This window comes from Plecotus auritus (assembly GCF_963455305.1).
Source record: "Plecotus auritus genome assembly, chromosome: 7".
NCBI lineage: Eukaryota > Metazoa > Chordata > Mammalia > Chiroptera > Vespertilionidae > Plecotus > Plecotus auritus.
In genome coordinates, this window is record NC_137774.1 from 39,050,605 (window position 1) to 39,071,548 (window position 20,944).

General features: G+C 49.7%; 1 protein-coding gene across 1 annotated transcript in view; it reads left to right on the plus strand.

Annotated features, from left to right (window-relative positions):
* The window catches only part of LOC308252560 (phosphofurin acidic cluster sorting protein 2-like), a gene marked incomplete at both ends in the record, with an annotated part of 58,230 nt that extends 39,584 nt beyond the window's left edge, over window positions 1-18,646 (plus strand). Inside the window, 13 exon segments of the mRNA XM_080677355.1 lie at window positions 1,591-1,701; window positions 3,297-3,387; window positions 3,390-3,904; window positions 15,500-15,713; window positions 15,716-15,899; window positions 16,870-17,114; window positions 17,345-17,521; window positions 17,524-17,650; window positions 17,652-18,055; window positions 18,058-18,149; window positions 18,151-18,490; window positions 18,493-18,570; window positions 18,573-18,646. Of these exon segments, the coding sequence (XP_080533481.1) occupies window positions 1,591-1,701; window positions 3,297-3,387; window positions 3,390-3,904; window positions 15,500-15,713; window positions 15,716-15,899; window positions 16,870-17,114; window positions 17,345-17,521; window positions 17,524-17,650; window positions 17,652-18,055; window positions 18,058-18,149; window positions 18,151-18,490; window positions 18,493-18,570; window positions 18,573-18,646 (2,652 nt within the window).
* Window positions 18,647-20,944: the final 2,298 nt, after the last annotated feature.

Genomic DNA, 20,944 nt, shown 5'->3' on the forward strand with positions numbered 1-20,944 from the left:
ACCCAGGTTCCATCAGGGGCTCTGGAAAAGGCGGTGCTGGTGGAATCGTGTACAGACATGGAAATGGCCTGGGGGAGACGGTGAGCATTTGGCAGCCTAAACAGTATTTGTCTGAAAAGGCGCCCAGATCTGGAATCACAAAGGTGCACCTCAGTCCACAACCCACCCATGGTGGAGAAAGCTGAGGCTGGGCCCCCTTATGCTCAGCTCTTCCTTACACAGTCCTGAATCACACCCGCATTGTATAAGTGGGAAACAGAAGCCCATAGTCAGGCAGGGATTGGACAGGGTACATGATATTCAGAGTCCAGAGTTCAGGAATGTTCAGACCTTCCAGGCCAAGGCTCCCACCTCCCCCACAGAGTTGGTCTGGAAATTAGAAATCCTGACTTACTGGGCAGCTCCTGCCTGTTCCTCCCTATGTGCGGCTGTTTGGTTCTGGGATCCAGAAAGGGAGCACTGGCATGCACACGCGCGCGCACACACACACACACACACTCTAGATGTGATGATCTTGGGTGGGATTAGAAGAAAAGCAGACTCAGAGGAGGTGATAACAGGAGGGAAAAAGAGGTTGGAGGCACTACCTACATGTGACAGTCCTCCTCCTACTTTACAGCTACTCCCCACATGAGCCTGAACAGCCCTAAGAAGCACTTGCTGCATAACCCATTGTGCGGGCAGGAGAAAGACGAACCCTGACAGGCACAATGACTTATCCAGGATCCAGAAGAAGTAAGAATGAGGGGTTGAGTCTGAGCCCAGGTCAGTTTCCTCAACTCTGGGATCCTGGCTGCACCCAGAGTTTCTAGGGGGCTAGGGGTGTGTTGGTGCCACTGTGTACAGATCAGGTGCTTCACGGGGAAGAGAGGTCCACTGACAGCGCCCACAGGACTATTTGCATAGCTGTCATGAGATGAGGGGACTCAGGCAAGACAATCCCAGGTACTGAGGTCACTAACCAATAGAACTTGGAAACCCTGTAACCAGGCCCCCACATATAGCCCCACAGGCAGCTCACTTGCCAAGAGGCATTTGCCAATGCAAGATGTTCTCTTGCTGTGTTCCCAGTGACTGGTGCTCTTGCTTCCGGAGACCCTGCAGTGAGAGCTTTTCCAGACGGTGCAGACGTTGGTTCGACCCTTGTCCCTGATGTTTTTTGCCATTTTCAAAAATATCGCCTCAGGTAACACAAGGTGGGCTGGGTCAGACCCATTCAGGCCAGGCCACCTCTGTGCACCATCCCTGTGCAACCCACATCCCCTCCTCTTCATGTATTGGGAAGAGGAACCTGAAGGGAGACCCCTGGGGCAGGTACAGCTTTTGGGGCAGCGGATCACCTAGAGGCTCTGCTGTGATCACACCCCAGGGCAGGGCAGGGCAGGCCGTTGGAGATGGGCTTCCAGAGGGGTCCCTTATCTGCACCAATGGGAGTCCTAGGCCCTCAGGCTGTCACTCCTTTTCCTCTGCAGTGGAGGTCTGAACGGATCACACTGTGTGTGTGTCTGGAGTGGAGGGTCACAGGGGTCACAGAACCAGCAAAACAGGGCTCTGAGGCTTTCCCCTGGTGACTGGGAACTGTCTTTACAGAGCTCCACACAGGAGAATGGACTGGAGGCATCAGATGGGGTCCTCAACTCCATGCCCCTGCAGGAGGCACAGGTGCCCCATCCATCCTCCAGTGTGCAGCACGGCTGCGGGGTGAGTGCAGGTGCTGAGATGACCCAGACTCCAGGATCCCATGTAGTTGAAGAGAGCCCTGGGTTCCAGAAGCTGCTCTGCTAGGCCCCTAGGTCCCTCCTAGAGTCCAATTTCCAAAGGAATTTGGGGCCCGTATCCTCCCCACAACCCACTCTCACTGTCCAGCCCCTTTCAGAAGAGATGCAAAGTCACTGCCCACAAAGTGTTAGGAATACCAGAGGAGAGACATTGTTCCATTTCACTTTATTCTCAGTCAAGAGTATTTTTGCATTTTTCTACAGACTTTCTCTTTTTAACGCCCATCTCCATGTGTCCATGTTGTTCTGACAATCCTTACACACCTTCTCCCACTCTTACACATCATCGTGATTAGTGGGGATGCTTTTGCCAAAAGGACATGGGGCTCAAGGAACCAAGTCTGTTGCTTTACCCTTTGCTGCCCCGAGAACCACATCCCCATAGACCCTCCAGGTCAGGAGCTGAGGTCTCCTTGGGCTGCACAACATACCAGGAGGGAGACCTGTTATCAAGGCTAGCGATCCATCTCTTCACTGCTGTGGGACCTGGATATGATCCCGTCCTGTTGACATGTCAGCTGTGCTGCCCTGTTGACATGTCAATTGTGGGATCACATACAAGTCCCACCCCATTGTCCTAATATCCAGACCCTCCCACCCCAGGAAAAGCCTCTGTGTTCCCATCTTAGAATGAGATGTTTTGTCAGAAATCCCAGGACTGATGCTGTTAATACAGGGAGGTGCTGTCCATCCTCTGCTAAGAAATGACCTAAGGTACTAATGTGTTTCATCATTCCTCCCCTACAATTCTACTTTTCCTGTCAAGTATCTTTTCTCATGTCAATGTAAAAAATTTTCAAACCTGTGAAAAATTTTTGTGAATTTATTTGAGCCAAAGTGTCACCAATTGCTGGGAAACAAAATCTCAAATGGATGGAGATAATGCTCTGGAGAATGGCAGCTTTGCACCTTATTTATACATTAAAATTCAAACAGGAGACCTCTGTGGGTCCCATGAAATCCATTGGTGATAGACTAGGGAGCCAGGAGAAAGCAAAGTGGGGAAAACTCTGAGGTTGGATGAACAGTAAAATGGTGACACGTACTTCTTTCACTTGGGTGTGTGCAGGGTAGTTAACAGTCAACAACGAACCCAATAACAATGAGGGGATGTGTGGTCTCTGCAGAGAGCAGAGCGGCGCTTGTGCTTTGAGGGATCTGAATAAAGGAAAATTATGTTGACATTCAGAGGATATGTTATTCTAGATGCAAAAAGACAATAGGCTCAGTTAAGGTAAAGATTGACCCTCGTCAGGGAAGATGCAGGCCTAGGACTTGACTACCCACCACAAACTGCATTTAGTTAAGTTTTAATTTTAGACCATCCTTTGTGGTCACTTTAGGTCTCTGAGTTTGCAAGGCTGCCAGGTTAGCATGTGGCACCTGTGGTCACTTCTGTCCCACCTCCTGCTACCAATCACTGAGTGCCTGGAAGTTCGGTCTGAGCTGCAGCCCCCAACCCACCTGGCAGTTTATGAGCTGCCTCTGATGGCATGTGCCCCCTCTGTCCCAACACAGGGTAGAAATCAGAATGCTATGTTGGCGCCTGCGGGCCTGGACAGCATGCTCACCGCACTCAACACACAAGTGCCCATGAACTTGTTTTTGAATGCTCCAGCCCCACCTGCGTGCCCAGGCTGTGTAGCCTCACCTTAGCCAAGCTGCTGATCTACAAGAAGTTGGAGAAGGAGCTCAGCCCTGTGGGGATAACTGTGAAACTGCAGGGCTCCAAAAACATCTTGAGGTCAGACGAGATTCTGCTGCTCCCTAGCGGTCACGTGAAGACCGACCTGGCACTGACCTCACTGCAGTACCCTCACTTCCTAAAGAGAGAAGGCAACAGCTTACAGATCATGCTGCAGCAGAAGCAGCGTCTTAAAAACCACACCATCCTGGGTTACCGGAAGCTCGCCCTGGGCACCATCGACATGGCTGAGGTGATGCAGCGACCCCTTGAGGGTGGCCACATGCTGAGCCTCCATAGCACCATCACGGAGGCATGTGCCCACGTGCCTGAGGTCAGCATCGCCTCCCTGTCCAGCCAGCCCATTGACCCCGAGGACAGCACCGGGCAGGCCGGCCCCAAGACCCAGTCCAGGGTTCATTACTCAGAGATGGAGTATGAAATCTTCTCGGAGCAACAGGCCAGCCATGATTCCAGGCACGGGCAGGACCAGGAGGAGGAGGACTTCGACTTTGAGGCACCCAAAAAGCAGCGCCAAGGAGAAGTAAGATCGCCATTCATGACCAGGCAACAAGATGCCAACAAGAAAGTTGGGGCGTGGCTGCGCAGGGTGCAAGTGTGGAAGGAGGTCCTGGACTCAGAGCAGGAGTCTTCGGAGCAGGTCCCTGAGGTGGAGGACCTGGATCTGCTGTATGACTCACTAGGGAGCCCCAGGGACAGTGGCCCATGAGCGTGTCCTCAGGACCCCGAAGCCCTGGCTCAGGCCATACTTGGAAGACCTGTCCCAGCCCAGCTCTCAGATGGAGAGCTAGAGCATCCACAGTGCCAGTGCCAGGAGGAGCCTCCAGGTCCAAACCATGTGCCTGAGAAGATGAGCCCCAAGCAACCAGTGGGTGCATCACCAAGACCGAGTCTCTCCTCGTCCCCTCCACCAGATCCCAGAGGAGCAGGAGGGCTGCTGGGGCTGAAGCACATCCCTGAAGGAGCAGCAGGAGGCACAGCCAGGAACAAGTGGGTCCACAGCCTGGACAACAAGCATTGCCCCGACCCGCTGAGCCACCTGCAGATCCCCAGGGAGACGGTGTACGACCAGCTGAACCACATCCTCATCTCTGACACCAGCTGCCCCAGAACATCCTCCTCCTCAACGCCTCCGACTGGCAGGGGCAGTTCCCGTCTGAGTTCTGCAGCAACACATGCTGCCCGGGTGTGCACCTGCTCCAAGGCTGAGGTCCAGGCGGCCTTCAGCACCATCATCTCGTGGATACAGAGGTACTGTCACCTCAATTCCCAGCCCCCGAAGCCTGTGAAGATCGTGATGGCAGGGGCACAGCAGTACTTCAGCGCTGTGCTGTGGCTCTTCCTAGAGCTGCTGTCCTACAACCTGCCCCCCCACCCCCTGGCTGGGCTACATGTGCTTCCTGGTAATCCTGATGGGTTCCCACCCTGTGTCCAGGTACCTGGGCTCTGTGCATTACTGTTACAAGAGCTTCTTCCAGGACCTGGCCTGGAAGGACCTTTTCTACAAGGAGGCCCACAGGGCTGTGCACGACACGCTGGGCTTGGTGTTGAGAATCACACAGTATGTCTCAGGGGCCAATTGTGCCCACCAACTGCCCATCGTGGAGGCCACACTCACCTACAAACAGAAGAGCCCCAATGAGGATTCCTTGACCATCATTCCCTTCGTGGGGGTGATGGAACTGGAATTGTGGGACCATTCTGGGTTGCATCAGGACACTGAGATTATGTGGCCCGTTTGGGCTCTAGCGTGCTGTCGTCCACCCCGCCACACAGGTCTGTGGCAAACAAGGAGGCCTCACACATCCTTCCCTCCTCCCCTTCTGTGAGTGGAGACAAGTCCTCCTCCAGCCAGGGTGCTGGTGCTGAGCTGATGGGGCTGCAGGTGGATTACTGGACGGCAGCGCAGCCCACAGACAGGAAGAGAGACACCGAGAACAAAGACCAGGCTACTGCCAACAGCACCCTCAAGTGCACCTTCCAGTCTCTGCAGCTCAGCAGGCTGCCCAGCAGGGGTGAGGCTGTAGCCACGCCCTCCAGGTCCATGACTGTGGACAAGGAGAACAACAAGAAGGTGATGTGTTTGCCCAGGAAAACCAAGGACAAGGATGTGGAGTACCAGAGCCAGTGCGGGGAGGGCATCAGCCGCCTGATCTGCAGGGCCAAGCACCCTCAGGACGCACTGCGGGTCCTCATCGACGGCGTGGAGTGGAACAACGTGAAGCTCCCAAGTCAAGCACTTCCCCACCTACATCTTCAGACGCTCCAATCCCACCTTTGAGCCTGCCCGTCCCCTGCCCTTCCCCTGCCCTGGCCAACCCCGGGAAGGACCAGCCGCTTTTCTGTTCACATTTCAGTTTAGCACCGAGACAGACTCTGGAAACACAAAGTGGAACCCTTTTCAGTGTGAATGAGCTCACAACCTGGAAAGTAACGTGGTGGAGCCCCCAGGGAGCCCCCAGCTGCTCTGCTTATTACCCAGAACGCTCTGGCAAGTGGGGGGCCAGGCAGACAGGGTTGAGCTGGACAATCATTGAAGGTGATGGCCCTCAGGACCCAGAAACCGCCATTGAGAAAAGTTCTCACCTTCAAGACCTGCCCGTCCTGGAAGCCAGGACTCTGCTTCCCGGGGAGTCAGCCTCACTGTGTGCCCGACTCAGCGCTGGCCTCCCATGGGAGCACCTGACAGAACACGGAGGCCGGTCAGCCAGCCCTGGGCCCAGCTGCCACGAGCCCAGTGGCCCTAGTCCCAGCCTCTCGTGGTGTCCAATAAACTCCCTCCTCACAAGGCAAAACAGAAGAGAGAAAGCAAAGGACCAGTGTGGTACTGACCACCTGGGCTGAAATACTGGTGCCCACCTTCCTGGGCAGGGACCCCACATTTGTCCCCACCTTTCCGTGTTATTATAGAGCATTTGCTACAACAGGTGAGGGACCAGCCATGTACCAGGTGAGCCGCTGCCCCTGCACAGCACAGTGGTCATTTGACCACCTGTTTGCTGTGAAACTTCAGGTCACTGCATGTCTCTGAGTCTTTGTTCCTCGGAACATGGGGAGAAATGAGGCCCAATAGGTTATTGTAGGGTCTCAGTGGGGTGCCTCTGGGTGTCTGGACAGTGGAGAGGTCTGCTGGAGGGGCTGTGTTTGAGCCAATTGGTCATTTTCTCTTACTATTGACAAAGTCTCTGCCAAATTCATGATTCTCCTCAAGGCCCAGGGCTAAGCACTTTTCTCATTAGATAAAGAGATTGGAAATTCCATTATGGGTCCCTGTCCTGGGTGAAGCCAGATCAGAAACCCCAGAGGTGAGCAGTGGGGCCCAGGCTCACCCAGCTATCTGAGATGGGGCTGGTTTGGGCTCAGTCACTCAGCAAATATATGAGAAGTCTGCCAGGTACAGACACATCTCTAGGCACTGACCATATCCAGTGCTCAGAGCAGACCCCAAACCTGCACTGCAGAGCTTCCTTCTAGTCTGGAGCGATTCTGCAGTTGGCTTAGCGATTCAGTCACAGGCTCATAGTGTCCACAGGACAGCCGATGTGACATCATCCTGGCCTCCTCTACCTATGGCGCATCTTCCCGTACTGTGAAGAGGACTGTGGACCTCTGTTCCAGCAGAAAACGTGAGTCAGTTTTGGGTCAGAGCCAAGAGAGGAGTATGGGGAGTGTGAATTCAAGGTGCTGGCAGAACCCTGGATCCCACTCATGGTGGGATTTCTGCAAGAGGGCAGAGGTCTGAGGGCTTCTCCTAGAGAAAAGGACATGAATCAGAGAGCTGTGCATGTGGATATGGGTGGTGTGGGCGAGTGGGGAGGTCAGTGGACAGAGTGAGCCCCTCAGAAAATTCATACCCGTCCACTCCTAATCCCAGCCCTGCCTGCACCCCTATCCAGGGACCTTGCTCACTAATCTGTAGAACCTCCTCAGTGGCAGTGTGGCTGTTGCTCTCTACCCATGGGAGGTAAATGTCAACGGGAGGAGAAGAACTCCACAGGCAGCTAGTGAATCAGGCAGCATGTAGGTCCAGGAGCCAAAGTCTGAGTTGTTAGGAGTCAGCAGAGGTGGAGACGGTTTTTCTTTGTTCGCTCATTGGTCAGCTATTCCTGGAGCACCTACTGTGTGTCAATGAGTGACATGAACAGAGCAGACACCAGCCCTCCCTGTCCTCATGGAGTTGACATTTGGGCGGGAGGGTAGGGGGAGGGGACAGGGACACTGAGAGAGCATGTTAGGTTCCCGTGAAGAAGGGGTACAAGTGGTTCCTTCATTGATCCAGAGCTGTCAGTTAGGAGGGCTTTCTGCCAGCCCCTCCTGGGTGACCAGACACATCTCTGCCAGGACTGCCAGGTTGAAGGTGGACAAGGAGTAGGTCTGGCTTCTGGATGGGCAGGAGCAGCAGGCACAGGACCCCAGGCTCTCTGAGTGGTGCTCTGGGAGGCCGTGTGGAAGGAAAGGCCAGGCCTCAGACCCTGCTGTTCATCTCTCTCTCTTCCTGGGGCCATCTTCTGCACCCTGGGCATCTGGCTGGACTAGTACCCTTAAGATTTTTATCGGCCGCCAGAATTTCCCAGCCTGATCATGCTTTTGGCCTCCATAGAGCTCACCTTTCCAGTCCCAGACCTGCCAAACCAGGCCCAGTATGTCCCTCACAGCTGGAGCACCTGAGCCCACTGAGGCGGAGACACAGGAGGAGAAGGAGTGGGTGGTGTGTGTGAGGGGGTGGGATGGGGCTGGACCACACAGAGAAGAGCTCCCAGAGGCTGGGGTTGGGCAGGAGCACAGAGTTGCTCAGGTCAGTGCCCATGGCCTGCAGTCTGGAGGACTTCCTGGGTTTGGGTTTGAACTGGGATTTTAGTGATGGAGATGAGAGGTTCCCTTCCTTGGAAGGTACACAAAAGGCAGTCATGGTGTAACATATTCTCTTCCTGGATCTCTAGAAGCAGCTCCAGAATAAGATGAAGAAATACCTAAAGAGGAAACGCCAACTCTGGTGCCGTCTCCAGAGCCAGAGCAGGCTCCAGGCACAGCTGTCACTGAATTTTCAGATGTGGACCCACCTCAGCTTGTGAGCAACTCGCCTCAGCTCCTGCGAGGCCTGTGGTCCCAGGTCCTGGGCGGCAGCCTGTTTCAGCTGCCATGGCAGAGAGGGCTTCCCCTCCCCAATAATAGCAATTTAAAACATTTTTGTGTTTATCTTACACATACTTAGAACTTTAGTGCATTTTCCTTATACTATTGAGTAAAATAAAATGTATTTTAAATATTATATTAAAAGAAATTTAAATTATATAAATTTTAGTTCTTTGATCCTTCCAAGTATAAATTCCAACATCAAGTACATTCACAATTTTTTGCAACTGTTCCATAACATCACAAACACTCTGTAGTTCCAGAACATTTTCAGAACCCACAACCTAGGTATGTGTCCTGACCGGGAATCAAACCTGCAACCTTTTGGTGTATGGGATGACTCCGCAACCAACTGATGAGGCACCCTGTCCAGGGTGAGAAAGAGCAATATTTTCATTTGAATTGTTCATTCTGGTTTAAACTGCAGTTGGATATCTTTTACATACTTTTTTTTGCCTATTCCTTGTTTTGGAATTTCGGTTTGAGACCCTTTGCCCTCTTTTCCATTGGATTGCTAGGAAATCTGAACTGTTATGGATATCAGCTTTTTGCCATGTAACTTGCAAATGGTTTCTCTAGTTTGCCATTTGTCTCAATTTGATGTGTGTTTTGCCAAATAGAGGTGTTACATTTTGATGTGTTCAGATCTGTCTTCTCTTATGCTTTTTTATTTTGTCTCTCACTTTGAGTGGAAAAGATGTTTTCCATCTTATCAGGAAGATAGGCTAGCTTGTATTGTATTTCACAGTCATAGTTAATTTCAGAAGGATTGAAAAAGAGTTTCTGTTTTTCGGATTGTTCATTTTTTTTTTTCTTGTAAGGATAAGAGTAAGGACTTCCAAGCTCTTATATGTCAGAGTGGGAACCAGAAGTCAATGTTTTATTTGACAATGGCCTGTGGTGGACATGACTTCCATTTCCCCCTTTCTAACAGCTGCCAATTTCCACATCCAGGTGGTTCTGGGGTGTGTGGTCCAGGGCCCCAGAGTGGAGGTATCAGCACATCTCACTGGCCAGACCACAGTGATGATGGTTGTATGTGGACATGTGACTTCAGTGAGTTTAATGAAATTCTTTTTATTAGTCACAAGAAAAAAAATTCTGTTTTCATATTTCTCTTGTCCTTATGAAAATATGCTCAAAGCCACTAATCATCCAAGAGATGCAAATCAAAACAACAATGAGTGCCCTAGCCAGTTTGGCTCAGTGGATAGAGTGTCGGCCTGCGGACTGAAAGGTCCAGGGTTCTATTGCAGTTAAGGGCACATGACCAGGGTGGGGGATTGATCCCCAATAGTGGGTGTGCAGGAGGCAACCAATCAATGATTCTCTCATCACTGATGTTTGTATTCCTCTCTGAAATCAATAAAAATATATTAAAAAAACCCACAATGAGATACCATCACACCTGTCAGAGTGGCTATCATCAACAAATCAAGAAAGGACAAATACTGGTGAGGATGTGGAGGAAAAGGAACCCTTGTGCACTGCTGGTGGGAATGCACATTGGTGCAGCCAATGTGGAAAACAGTATGGAGTTTGTTTAAAAAATTAAAAATGGAACTCCCATTTGACCCAGTAATTCCACTTCTAGAAATATATCCCAAGAAATCAGAAACAACAATCAGAAAGCATATATGCACCCATATATTCATAGCAGCACAATAGCTAAGATTTGGAAACAGCTAAGTGCCCATCAGCAGATGAGTGGATAAAAAACTGTGGTACATCTGCACAATCGAATACTGTGCTGCTGTGAAAAAACAAAGAACTCTTACCATTCACAACAGCTTGGATGGACATGGCAAGCATTATGGTAAGCGAAATAAGCCAGTCGGAGAAAAATAAATATCACATGATCTCACTCATTTGTGGAATATAATGAACAACATAAACTGATGAACAAAAATAGATCCAGAGACAGAGAAGCATCGAACCGATTCTCAAATCTCAATGGGAAGGCAGGAGAGAGTGTGTGTGTGTGTGGGGGGAGAGTAAGAGTTCAACCAAAGGACGTGTATGCATGCATATAGGCATAACCAATGGACACAGACACTGGGGGTATGGGAGCATGTGCTAGCGGGTGGGAGTGCCTGCGCAGGGGTCCATGAGGGGAAATGGAAACATATATAATACTTTAAACAATAAAAAAATAATAAAATAAAAATTCCTCTTTGGAAAAAAATAAAAAAAGAGCTAGTGCTCTTTCTGGATCCCAGAGCAAAGCACCCCCTCCCTCCCACCCTAGGCCCTAGATACAGAAGAATAGGCAGGAGCTTCCCAGTATGTCAGGATTTCTAATGTCCAGACCAACTCTGTTGGAGAGGTGGGATCCTTGGCCTGGAAGGTCTGAACACTCCTGAACTCTGGGCTCTGAATGTCATGGACATTGGGTAACATCTACCACTCTATGGACATCAGTTTCCTCATTTTCCATTGAGGATTGGGTTCAGAACTGCATAAGCCTGAGCTCAGAACATAGGGGCCCAGCTCCCTCCCCCCTGGGTGGGTATAGGACAGAGGTGCATGTATGTGGTTCCAACTCTGGGCTCCTTTTCAGACAAATGTTGGCCAGATGCCCATCTTGCCTGCTGAATGCTCACCATCTCCCCCATGCCTCTCCATGTCTGTGCATGACTCCACCAGCAGATCCTTTTCCAGAGCCCCTGAGGAAAACTGGGTGCAGCCAGGACCCCAACTTTAAGGACACCCTACTGGATTCATCTGAGGCTCTGTTGGGTTCGGTATCTTGTTCATTTAATTCTAAATGCATATTACCCTTCTGTAAAAAGCAAGTGTGGGTATCACTGATTTCATAAAACAAATTAACAAACAAAACACTTCTCCCTATCAGTTGCATTGGGGCAGATTTTATTAGCAAAGATATATATTTGCTAATATTGCTATAACATTCCCTAGTTGGAAACAGGTTTTGATTTAAAACAGACATTGGTTAAATATTCCTGCCTTTTGCACAGAAGCTTTACTCTGACCAATGGACACAGACAATGGGGGTGTGGGAGCATGCCCAAGGGGTTGGGAGTGGCTGGGGAGGGACCCATGGCGGGGGAAAAGGAAACATATGTAATACTTTAAACAATAAAAAGAATAATAAAATAAAATAAAAATTCCTCTTAGTTGGATGTGGTTAGGAACAAATAAAGTAGCCCCAGTATCTACAGGGGTCTTAGTGGCTTCCCTTTCTATGATCATTTTAACTTCTCCCAAACTATCAGTGAGAAGGAGAAACACCCTTGGGTCAACCCTATGGTTGTTTTGTGTTTTTTTTTTTTTTTTTTCCTTTTTCTACATCCTATTTCAGTTTTCTATGATTCTAACAGTGGACAGACTTCGCTACAGGAATTTCCTTGCAAACCTTATTTAGAAATTGTGTTGCATTTGCTGGCAGAAACCATTAGCTATATCCATTGGAATTGGTTAGAATAGCCAGGATTACATGTTCTAACAGTTAAATGTCTTTGTGAACCCATCAGGGTCATTGAGAAAATCAGGAACAATTGCTGGTTCCTCTTTTGCTGAGACAAGCTTTTCTCCAAAGGAAGCTGTTGGAATTCCTATTCTCATTATTCCTTAAGTCAGTGGGGAGTGGTAGTGGAGGGGAATGAAGGGGAAGGAAGAAGGGAGGGAAAGGGCGAAGGATGTAGTGGTGGAACTAGAGAAGGCGGAAGAATAGGGTGTTGGCATTCATTAGCTTTGGAAGAGTTCAGAGACAGTCTCTAAAATTTCTAATTCCTTAATTTTTTAAAAAAGAATTTATATGTGCTTCTCCTTAGAATCTCCTCATTTCCAAATCAAGATATGCTTCCATTCATTCATTCAGTTTAATGTTAGACCTGGCATTTTTCTTGCATGCCAAAAATTAAATTAGGCACGCAAATAAAACTGCATTTTGGCCATTTTTAGTAGGATATTTTCTAGTTAAATCTTCCCATTTCTGTAAAGCACTTGCAAGTAAAAGCTTCCTATCAGGAGTGTTAATGAGGGCTGGGATCTGGCATCTCCTGGCCTTGGAGGCACAATCCCATGTTAATTTTAGGTGTGTTTTGTTTTTGTTGTTTTGTAGTTGTGTGTGTGTGTGTGTGTGTGTGTGTGTGTGTGTGTGTGTGTTATTGTTGTTGTTTTGTTTGTTTGTTTTTCTGATATCTGCAGAATCTGAGCAAATTTTCTAGGATTGTTATATAATGTAGCTGGTCAACATGCATTGCTTATGGTTGAGCTCCATGAGGCTCTCACCCCTCAAGTCACATTCAACCCTCTTATTTGCCTTGGTTTATCTCCCTGCTGTCTAAAACAACCAGAGGGTTCAGGGAACTAGTTGACCAAAACTTATGGGTGCTCCCCCACCAGAACCAGTCACTTTAATTGCAGTTGAGTTGAAATCTTTGCTTTGGGGCCCCTGCATGTCATGAGGAATGACCTGACACCTCCACAGAGATTCTTAGTCACCTGAGAATACCCGATATTCAGGCTGGAGGGAGGACATGCCCCTGTATTTTTGGAGCTGATCGAGTTCAACTTTAATTTATACAGCAAAGGTTAATTTTTCTCAGATTCTCAGAAAGCAATTCCAATTGGAAAACCACAGTATAAAACCAGGCACCCATTGTTCCTTCTGTCTTGTCTTAGCCTAAGTTCCCTCAACCCTTAATCTTAGTTACACCTGGAGTATTTAAAAATACAGCTCAGGCCGAAACCGGTTTGGCTCAGTGGATAGAGCGTCGGCCTGCGGACTGAAGGATTCCGGGTTCGATTCCGGTTAAGGGCATGTACCTTGGTTGCGGGCACATCCCCAGTGGGAGGTGTGCAGGAGGCAGCTGATCGATGTTTCTCTCTCATCGATGTTTCTAGCTCTCTATCCCTCTCCCTTCCTCTCTGTAAAATATCAATAAAATATATTAAAAAAAAATACAGCTCAAATAAATCAAACCCTCTATGACCATAGAGGGTAAGTCCTAGATCTAAGACACAATTCACCCAGGTTCACCTGATGGGTGGGGAACCAGTGGGTTCAATGGATTTTTTGTTGAATCCTAGCACCGGGTCCACAGTTTGGTCCAGGATGGGGGTGGAGCGGGTTCTTTGGAATCCTAACCCACTATGCCAAGTAAGTGTCAAAGTAAGAAACACTCAAACCTGTGAAGAATTTTTGTGAGTTTCTTTAAGTCCAGCTGTCAACAATTGGTGGGAAGAAAATCTCAGCAGATTGAGAGAATACTCTGGAGAATGGCAGTTGTGCATCTTATTTTATACATTACAATTAAGACAGGAGATGTATGTTGGTAACATGAAATCCAGTGGTGATACATTAGGGTCCCAGAGAAATCAAAGTGGGGAATCCTATGTGACTGGATAAACATTAAAATGACACAGACATATTTCTTTTACATAGGTGGATATAGGAGAGTTACAAGTCAACAATTAACTCGGGTACAATGAGGGCATTTGTGGTCTCCACAGAGCATTGTCTATGCTTTGAGGGGTCCGGAAAAAGGGAAATTCCTTTGACATTCCAAAGATATGTTATTGTAGATGCCAATAGACAATAGACAGGCTCAGTTAAGGTAAAGATTGACCTTTGTCAGGGAAGATGCCAGCCTAGGACATGACTACCCACCATAAACTGCATTTAGCTTAAAAGTTTTCATTTCAGAACATCCTTTGTAATAACTTTAGGTCTCTGAGTTTGCAAGAACACCGCACAGGCCTTCCCTGAGCTAGTCAGTGAGCATGTGGTCCCTTTTCGCATACGCTGTCCTTGGATCACTCGTGTCCCACCTCCTGACAATAATCACTGAGTGCTTAGGGGTTCAGTTTGAACTATAGCCCCCAAGCCACCTGGTAGTTCATAAGCTGCCCCTGATGGAATGTCTCTCTTCTGTCCCAACACAGGAAGAGAAACCATCACCCCAGAATACAGAAAGGACCTGCATGGGGCAAGCAGCTGCAGCTTCCTTGATGCCGACAGCCCTGGTCTCCACAACCCCCTACACCCCCAGCCCCGTGCCCAGGCTCAACACACCAATGCCCAAGAACCTGTTTGCTACCGAGGAGTTGGACAGCCCCAGCCTCAGATTCGTGCCCAGGTTGTGCAACCTGACCTTAGTGAAGATGGTGGTCTTCAAAGAGCTGGAGAAGGACTTCATCTCCCTGGTGATTGCCATGAAGATACAGGGCTCCAACCTCATATCAATGGTGATCACCATGAAAATGCAGGGCTACAAGCACATCCTATGAGAGTGTGCTGTTCCCTAGTGGACAACTGGAGACAGACCTGGGGCTGACCTCACTGCAAGACCCCAACTTCCTCGGGAGAAGACAACAAGCTACAACAAGCTACAGGTCCTGTGCACTGGAGGAAGCGCTTTAAGAACCAGATCATCTGGCCAAAACCGGTTTGGCTCAGTGGATAGAGCGTCGGCCTGCGGACTGAGAGGTCCCGGGTTCGATTCCGGTCAAGGGCACGTAACTTGGTTGCGGGCACATCCCCAGTAGGAGGTGTGCAGGAGGCAGCTGATCGATGTTTCTCTCTCATCGATGTTTCTAACTCTCTATCCCTCTCCTTTCCTCTCTGTAAAAAAATCAATAAAATATATTTAAAAAAAAAAAAAAAAAAAAAGAACCAGATCATCTGGAGCTACAGGACACTCCCTGTGGGCACCATCCACATGGCCGAGGTCAGGCAGCAACCCCTCAAGGGTGGCCAGGGGCTGTGCCTCTGCAGCAGCATCAAGGAGGCTTCTGCCGAAGTGGCTGAGATGTGGATCTGCTCCCTGTCAGCCAACCCATCCTCCAAGAGGACAGTGCTATACAGGCCAGATGCAAGGCCAAGTCAAGGGTTAAATACTCCAAGGGGGTATATCAGAGCTTCTCCTCTGAACAACAGGCCAGCAACAATGCCACCCATGGCCTAGACCGGGCTGAGGAGGACATTGTCATGGGGATGCCCAAGAAGCAGAGGCCATGGATATTAGGAAAGACGTCCATTACCAGGCCACAAAATATCAAGGAGAAAGTCGTGGCATGGCTGGGCAAGTTCAAAGTGTCAGAGGAGGTTGTGGACTCGAGCATGTCCCCAGGTTGGAGGAGGATCTGGACCTTCTATTCGACACACTAGAAAACTCCAGCGACAGTGACCCAGACATGGAGGATGATAACAGCACCCTCAGCACTCCCAAGCCCAAGCTCAGGCTGTACTTTGAAGGCTTGGCACACTCCAGCTCACAGTCAAAGATGGGGAGCATCCACAGGGCCCAGAGCCAACAGTAGCCTGCAAATCTGGCCAAAGTGTGAGAGAACACATGAGCCTCAGGCATCAAATAGCCCATCGACAGTGTTTGGAACACGGTGGCCCACAGCACCCTCAACCCCAAGGTCTCCTGGGCCTGTACCTTCTCCATGACTAGCATGAGGACAGTGCCATGCAGGCTGGCCCAAGGCCAAGTCCACAGATCACTACTCAAAGGAGGAGTATGAGAGCTTCTCAGAGCAGGAGGCCAGTGAAGATGCCGCCCATGGGTAGGACCCAGACCAGGATGACTTTGACATGAGGGAGCCCAGTTAGCAGCGACTATTGAAAGTCACAACCATGTCCATGACAAGGCATCCAAACTTAAATCAGAATGTCATGGCTTGGCTGAGCAGGGCCCAAGTGTCAGAGGATGTCCTACACTCAGAGCAGGACCCTGCAGATCATGTCCCCGAGTGGAGGAGGACCTGCACCTTCTGTCTTAGATGCTGGAGAACCAGCGACAGTAGCCTAGACAGGGAGGAAGATGACAGCCTTCTCAGTACCATCAAGCCTAAGCTCTGGCCATACTGAGAAGGCCTGTCACATTTCAGTTCGAAAAAGGACATGGGGAGCATCCAAGGTGCCCAGCTCCAGGAGGAGCTTCCAAGCCTTGTAGGTTTCACTGAGGGCTAATGTGTTGGCCCCTGGACTAAAGGGTCCAGGGTTCAATTGTGGTCAAGGGCACACCTGTCTCGATTACAGGCTTGATCTCCAGCCCTGGTCATGGCACATGCAGGAGGCAACCAATCCATGTGTCTCTCTCACATTGATGCTTCTCTCCTTCTCTGTCTCTCCCCCTCGCTTCAACTTTCTAAAAAATCAGTGGAAAAATAACCTCCAGTGCAGGTTAACAAAACAAAGAAAGGAGCCTCCTAGTCTGGCCGCAGTGCCCGAGAAGACCAAGCCCAGGCAGCAATAGCCAAGTGACAGGGTCTCCCACTTAGCTCCTCAGAGCATGCCCACCCAGGGCAGCAGCCAGTACAGCCCAAGGACAGCCCCGAGGTAGAGACCTCAGCCCTGGACATGCTCACCAAGAAGCTACTGCCCAGTGGGTGCATCACCAAGACTGAAGCTCTCATCATCCCCTCCACCAAGGCCAAGGGGAAGCATCCCAGCCACCATGACTGGGGCATGTACCTGAAGGAGCGGCAGATGGCACAGCCACAGAACAAGCAGGGCAACAGCCTACCAGGGGTCCTCAAATTTTTTAAACAGGGGCCAGTTCACTGTCCCTCAGACCGTTGGAGGGCCGGACTATAGTTTAAAAAAACAACTATGAACAAATTCCTATGCGCACTGCGGGCCTGGGACGAGCCGGCTGCTAAGCAGGACAGGCAGCGGCATCCGGTGGGGCGGATAAATGTCCTCGGCGGGCCCATGTGGCCAGCTGGCCGTAGTTTGATGACGCCTGGGCCCTAGACAATGAGCGCTGCCCGGACTCAGGGAGTCAGCTGCAGATCCCCAGGAAGACCATGTACAACCAGCTGAACCACATCCTCATCTCTGATGACCAGCTGCCGGAGAACATCATCCTCGTTAACACCTCCAACTGGCAGGGTCAGTTCCCCTCGGACACCCTGCAAGGGCACACGCTGCCTTGCTGTGCACCTGCTTCATGGCTGACGTCCAGGCAGCCTTCAGCTCCATCATCTGGCAGATACAGAGATACTGTCACTATAATTCCCAGCCCCCGAAGCCGGTGAAGATCCTGGTGGCAGGGGCACAACTACTTCAGCGCTGTGCTGCGCTGCTTCCTGGAGCTGCTGTCCTACAAGATGCTGGACTGGCTGGGATACATGTACTTCCTGGTCATCCCGCTGGGTTCCCACCCTGTAGCCAGGCACCTGGGCTCCATGCATTACCTCTACAACATCTTCTTCCAGGACCTGGCCTGGCGGGACCTGTTCCACAAGCTGGAGGCCCAGAGCGCCATGCAGGACACGCTGGACATCGTGACGAGAATCACACAGTACATCATGGGGACAACTGTGGAACTGCCCGTAGAGGAAGCCCTGCTCTCCTACAAGCAGAAGAGCCCCCACGAGGAGTCCTTATGGTTCATTCCCTTCGGGGAGTGGGTGAAAGTTGGGATAGTGCAACAGTCCTCAGACACGTCAGGAGACTCAGATAATGGGCCCCCTTGGGCTGCAGCATGCTTTCGTTCATCCCTCTCTCCATACCTCTGGTTGCCAATGAGGCCTTGTCACCCCCCTCTGCACCCCGTCAGTGACTGGGGCTTGTCCACCTCCAGCCAGGGCGATGGCACGAAGCTGATGGAGCGGCAGGTGGATTACTGGACTGCAGCCCAGCCCACAGACAGGAAGAGAGACTCGAAGAAGAAAGACCTGCCTGCCCCCAACAACACCCTCAAGTGCACCTTCCACTCTCTCCAGGTCAGTAGGCTGCACAGCAGGGGAGAGGCTGCAGCAACACCCACCATGTGCATGACAGGGCTCACCAAGGAGAAGAAAAAGAAGGTGCTGTTTTTGCCCAAGAAAACCAAGGACAAGGTTGTGGAGTCCAAAAGCCAGTGCCTGGAGGGCATAAGCTGCCTAGTCTGCAGGGCCAGCACCAGCAGAACATGCTGCGGGTCCTCATCAAAGGTGTGGTGTGGAATGACCTGAAGTTCTTCCAGCTGGCAGCCCGGGGTCCTCCCACGTCCAGCACTTCCCCATCTGCATCTCCAGACATTCCGACTCCACCTTCCAGCCCTGCCTGTAGCCCTGCTTACGCCAAGCACAGGAGGGCCCAGCTGCTTTTCTGTGGACGTTTCAGTTTAGTACAGAGACCGACCCTGGAAACACAAAGAGAAACCTTCTTAAGTGCGAATGTGCTCACAACCCAGAAACTAATGTGGTGCCCCCAGTGGGAGCCCCCAACTGCTCTGCTGATTACCCAGAACTCTCTGGTGGTGTTAGGTTAGGCGGGCAGTGCTGAGCTGGAGACTCATGGGAGGTGAGTTTGGCCTCAGGACCCCTAACACTTCCAGCGAGAAGGGCTCTCACCTTCTCCACGTGCCCTTCCTGGAAGCCAGGACTCTGCCCCCACAGAACTCAGAGCTGGTGGTCAGATGCCAAGGGCTGGCCTCCCAATGGGGGAGTCCTAAGCAGAACATGGAGGCCAGTCAGCCCAGCCCTGAGCCCCAGCTGCCAACCACCCAGTGGCCCTAGCACCACCCACTCGTGGTTCCCTAGAAAAATACCTCTGTGGTGCAGACCTCCAGGCACACCAACTAGACAAACTGGTGGAATACCAGCTGCCCGCCTTCCTGAGCAGGAACTCCACTTCCACCCTCATATTTCTGTGTTATTACAGAACATTTGTACCACCAAACAGGTCGGGGACCATCCATTTACCAGGTGAGCACCCTGCCCCTCCACAGCACAGTGGTCACTTGGCCACCTGCTTGCTGTGAGCCTTCAGGTCACTTTGTGTCTCTGAGTGCTTGTGCCTCTAAACACGGGGTGAGCTTAGGATCAAGCTCACAGGTTTATTGTAGAGACTCAGTGGGGTCCTCCCTGGAAAGCGCTGTCTGGGTGCCTGGACAGTGGAGAGGTCTGCTGGACGGGCTGTGGTTGAGCTCATTGGCCATTTTCTCTTCCTCGTGACAAAGCCTCTGCCTCATTTGTGATTCTCCACGAGGCCTTGGGCTAAGCTCTTTTCTCCTTAGATACAGAGATTAGAGATTCTATGAGGGGTCCATGTCCTGGGTGAAGCCAGAACCAAAAATCCCAGGAGTGAGCAATGGGGCCCCATGCTAAGTTTATTCTTGACTAAAAGAATACAGAAAAAGTGTGAAAAAAATTTTAAAATACCAGTTAGTGTCAGCACTGTGTAGTGGATGAGGGATAGCATGGTAAAGAGCATGTCTTGCTGAGGAAAATATAGACATGTGTAAGAAACCACAGGGATACATTTAACTGAATGTGTTTTAATTTAGGGAAAGCATCCTGTCTTGCAAAATAGAATGTGTTAATTTTTAACCTCCTTTAAGAAATAGGACCTATTAAATGAGAAGCAATAAATGATTTTCTAAAAATCAGAAGAAAATTTGACAAATGGAAGTTATTGTTTGCTTTGTTATACATAGACTAACAGATTATACCCAGTCTTTTAAACAAAATAAATCATTACCACGTAGTATGCCACATAGGAAGTCTCAATAAGTTTCAGTGAAGAAATATATGTTTGTTCTCCATTGACATGTTCATGAACCATAATGCATAATGCATGATGCATATGTGTTCTCTAACATAATGCATTAAGGTAAGAAGTTAATAATAAAGGATAACTTTAAAATTCCCAAATATCTGGACACTGAAGAAGGTATAACTGAAGCTGAAGTGAAGTATATTCTACATAAACCCTGAGTTCAAAGGAAATCATGAGTGAGATTATGGAATACTCACAACTAAAAAACAATAAAGAAAAACTGCCAATCAAAGCAGCTATAGAAGAGAGTTTTAGTTTTAAATAGACTTCTAAGGGAAGAATTACAGCTGTGAAGAGAGATCTAAGTCTCCAAATAGTAAATTAGAGAGAGCAATAGAGTGACCTTGAAGAAACAAGGAAGGGGGAAAACATAATGGCAGAAATCAGTAAAACAAAGAATTTCAAAACAGCCCTCAACAAACTGGAAAACTGCTTCTCTAGAAATATTGGTAAAATAAACAGATTTCTAGCCAGACTGACCAAGAAACAGAACAGCGCTGTGCACATAGTTCCAACAGGTTAGGTGAAATGACCGATTCCTGGAAAGAAACAAACTATACAACCTTCCTCAGAAGAAAGTGATGCGCTGACTAGTCTATTAAAGAGACTGAATTTGTAGTTAAAGCATTCTAATGAGGGGCTTCCAGGCCCAGGTGGTTTCACTGGAGAATTAAACGGAATAAATGAACAGACACTTCACTGAAGAGGCTATAACATGTCACATGCGCACTTGAAAAGTTCAACATCATAAGCCATTAGGAAAAGGTTAATTAAACCACAAGGAGACTAACTAAAATAAACGACTGT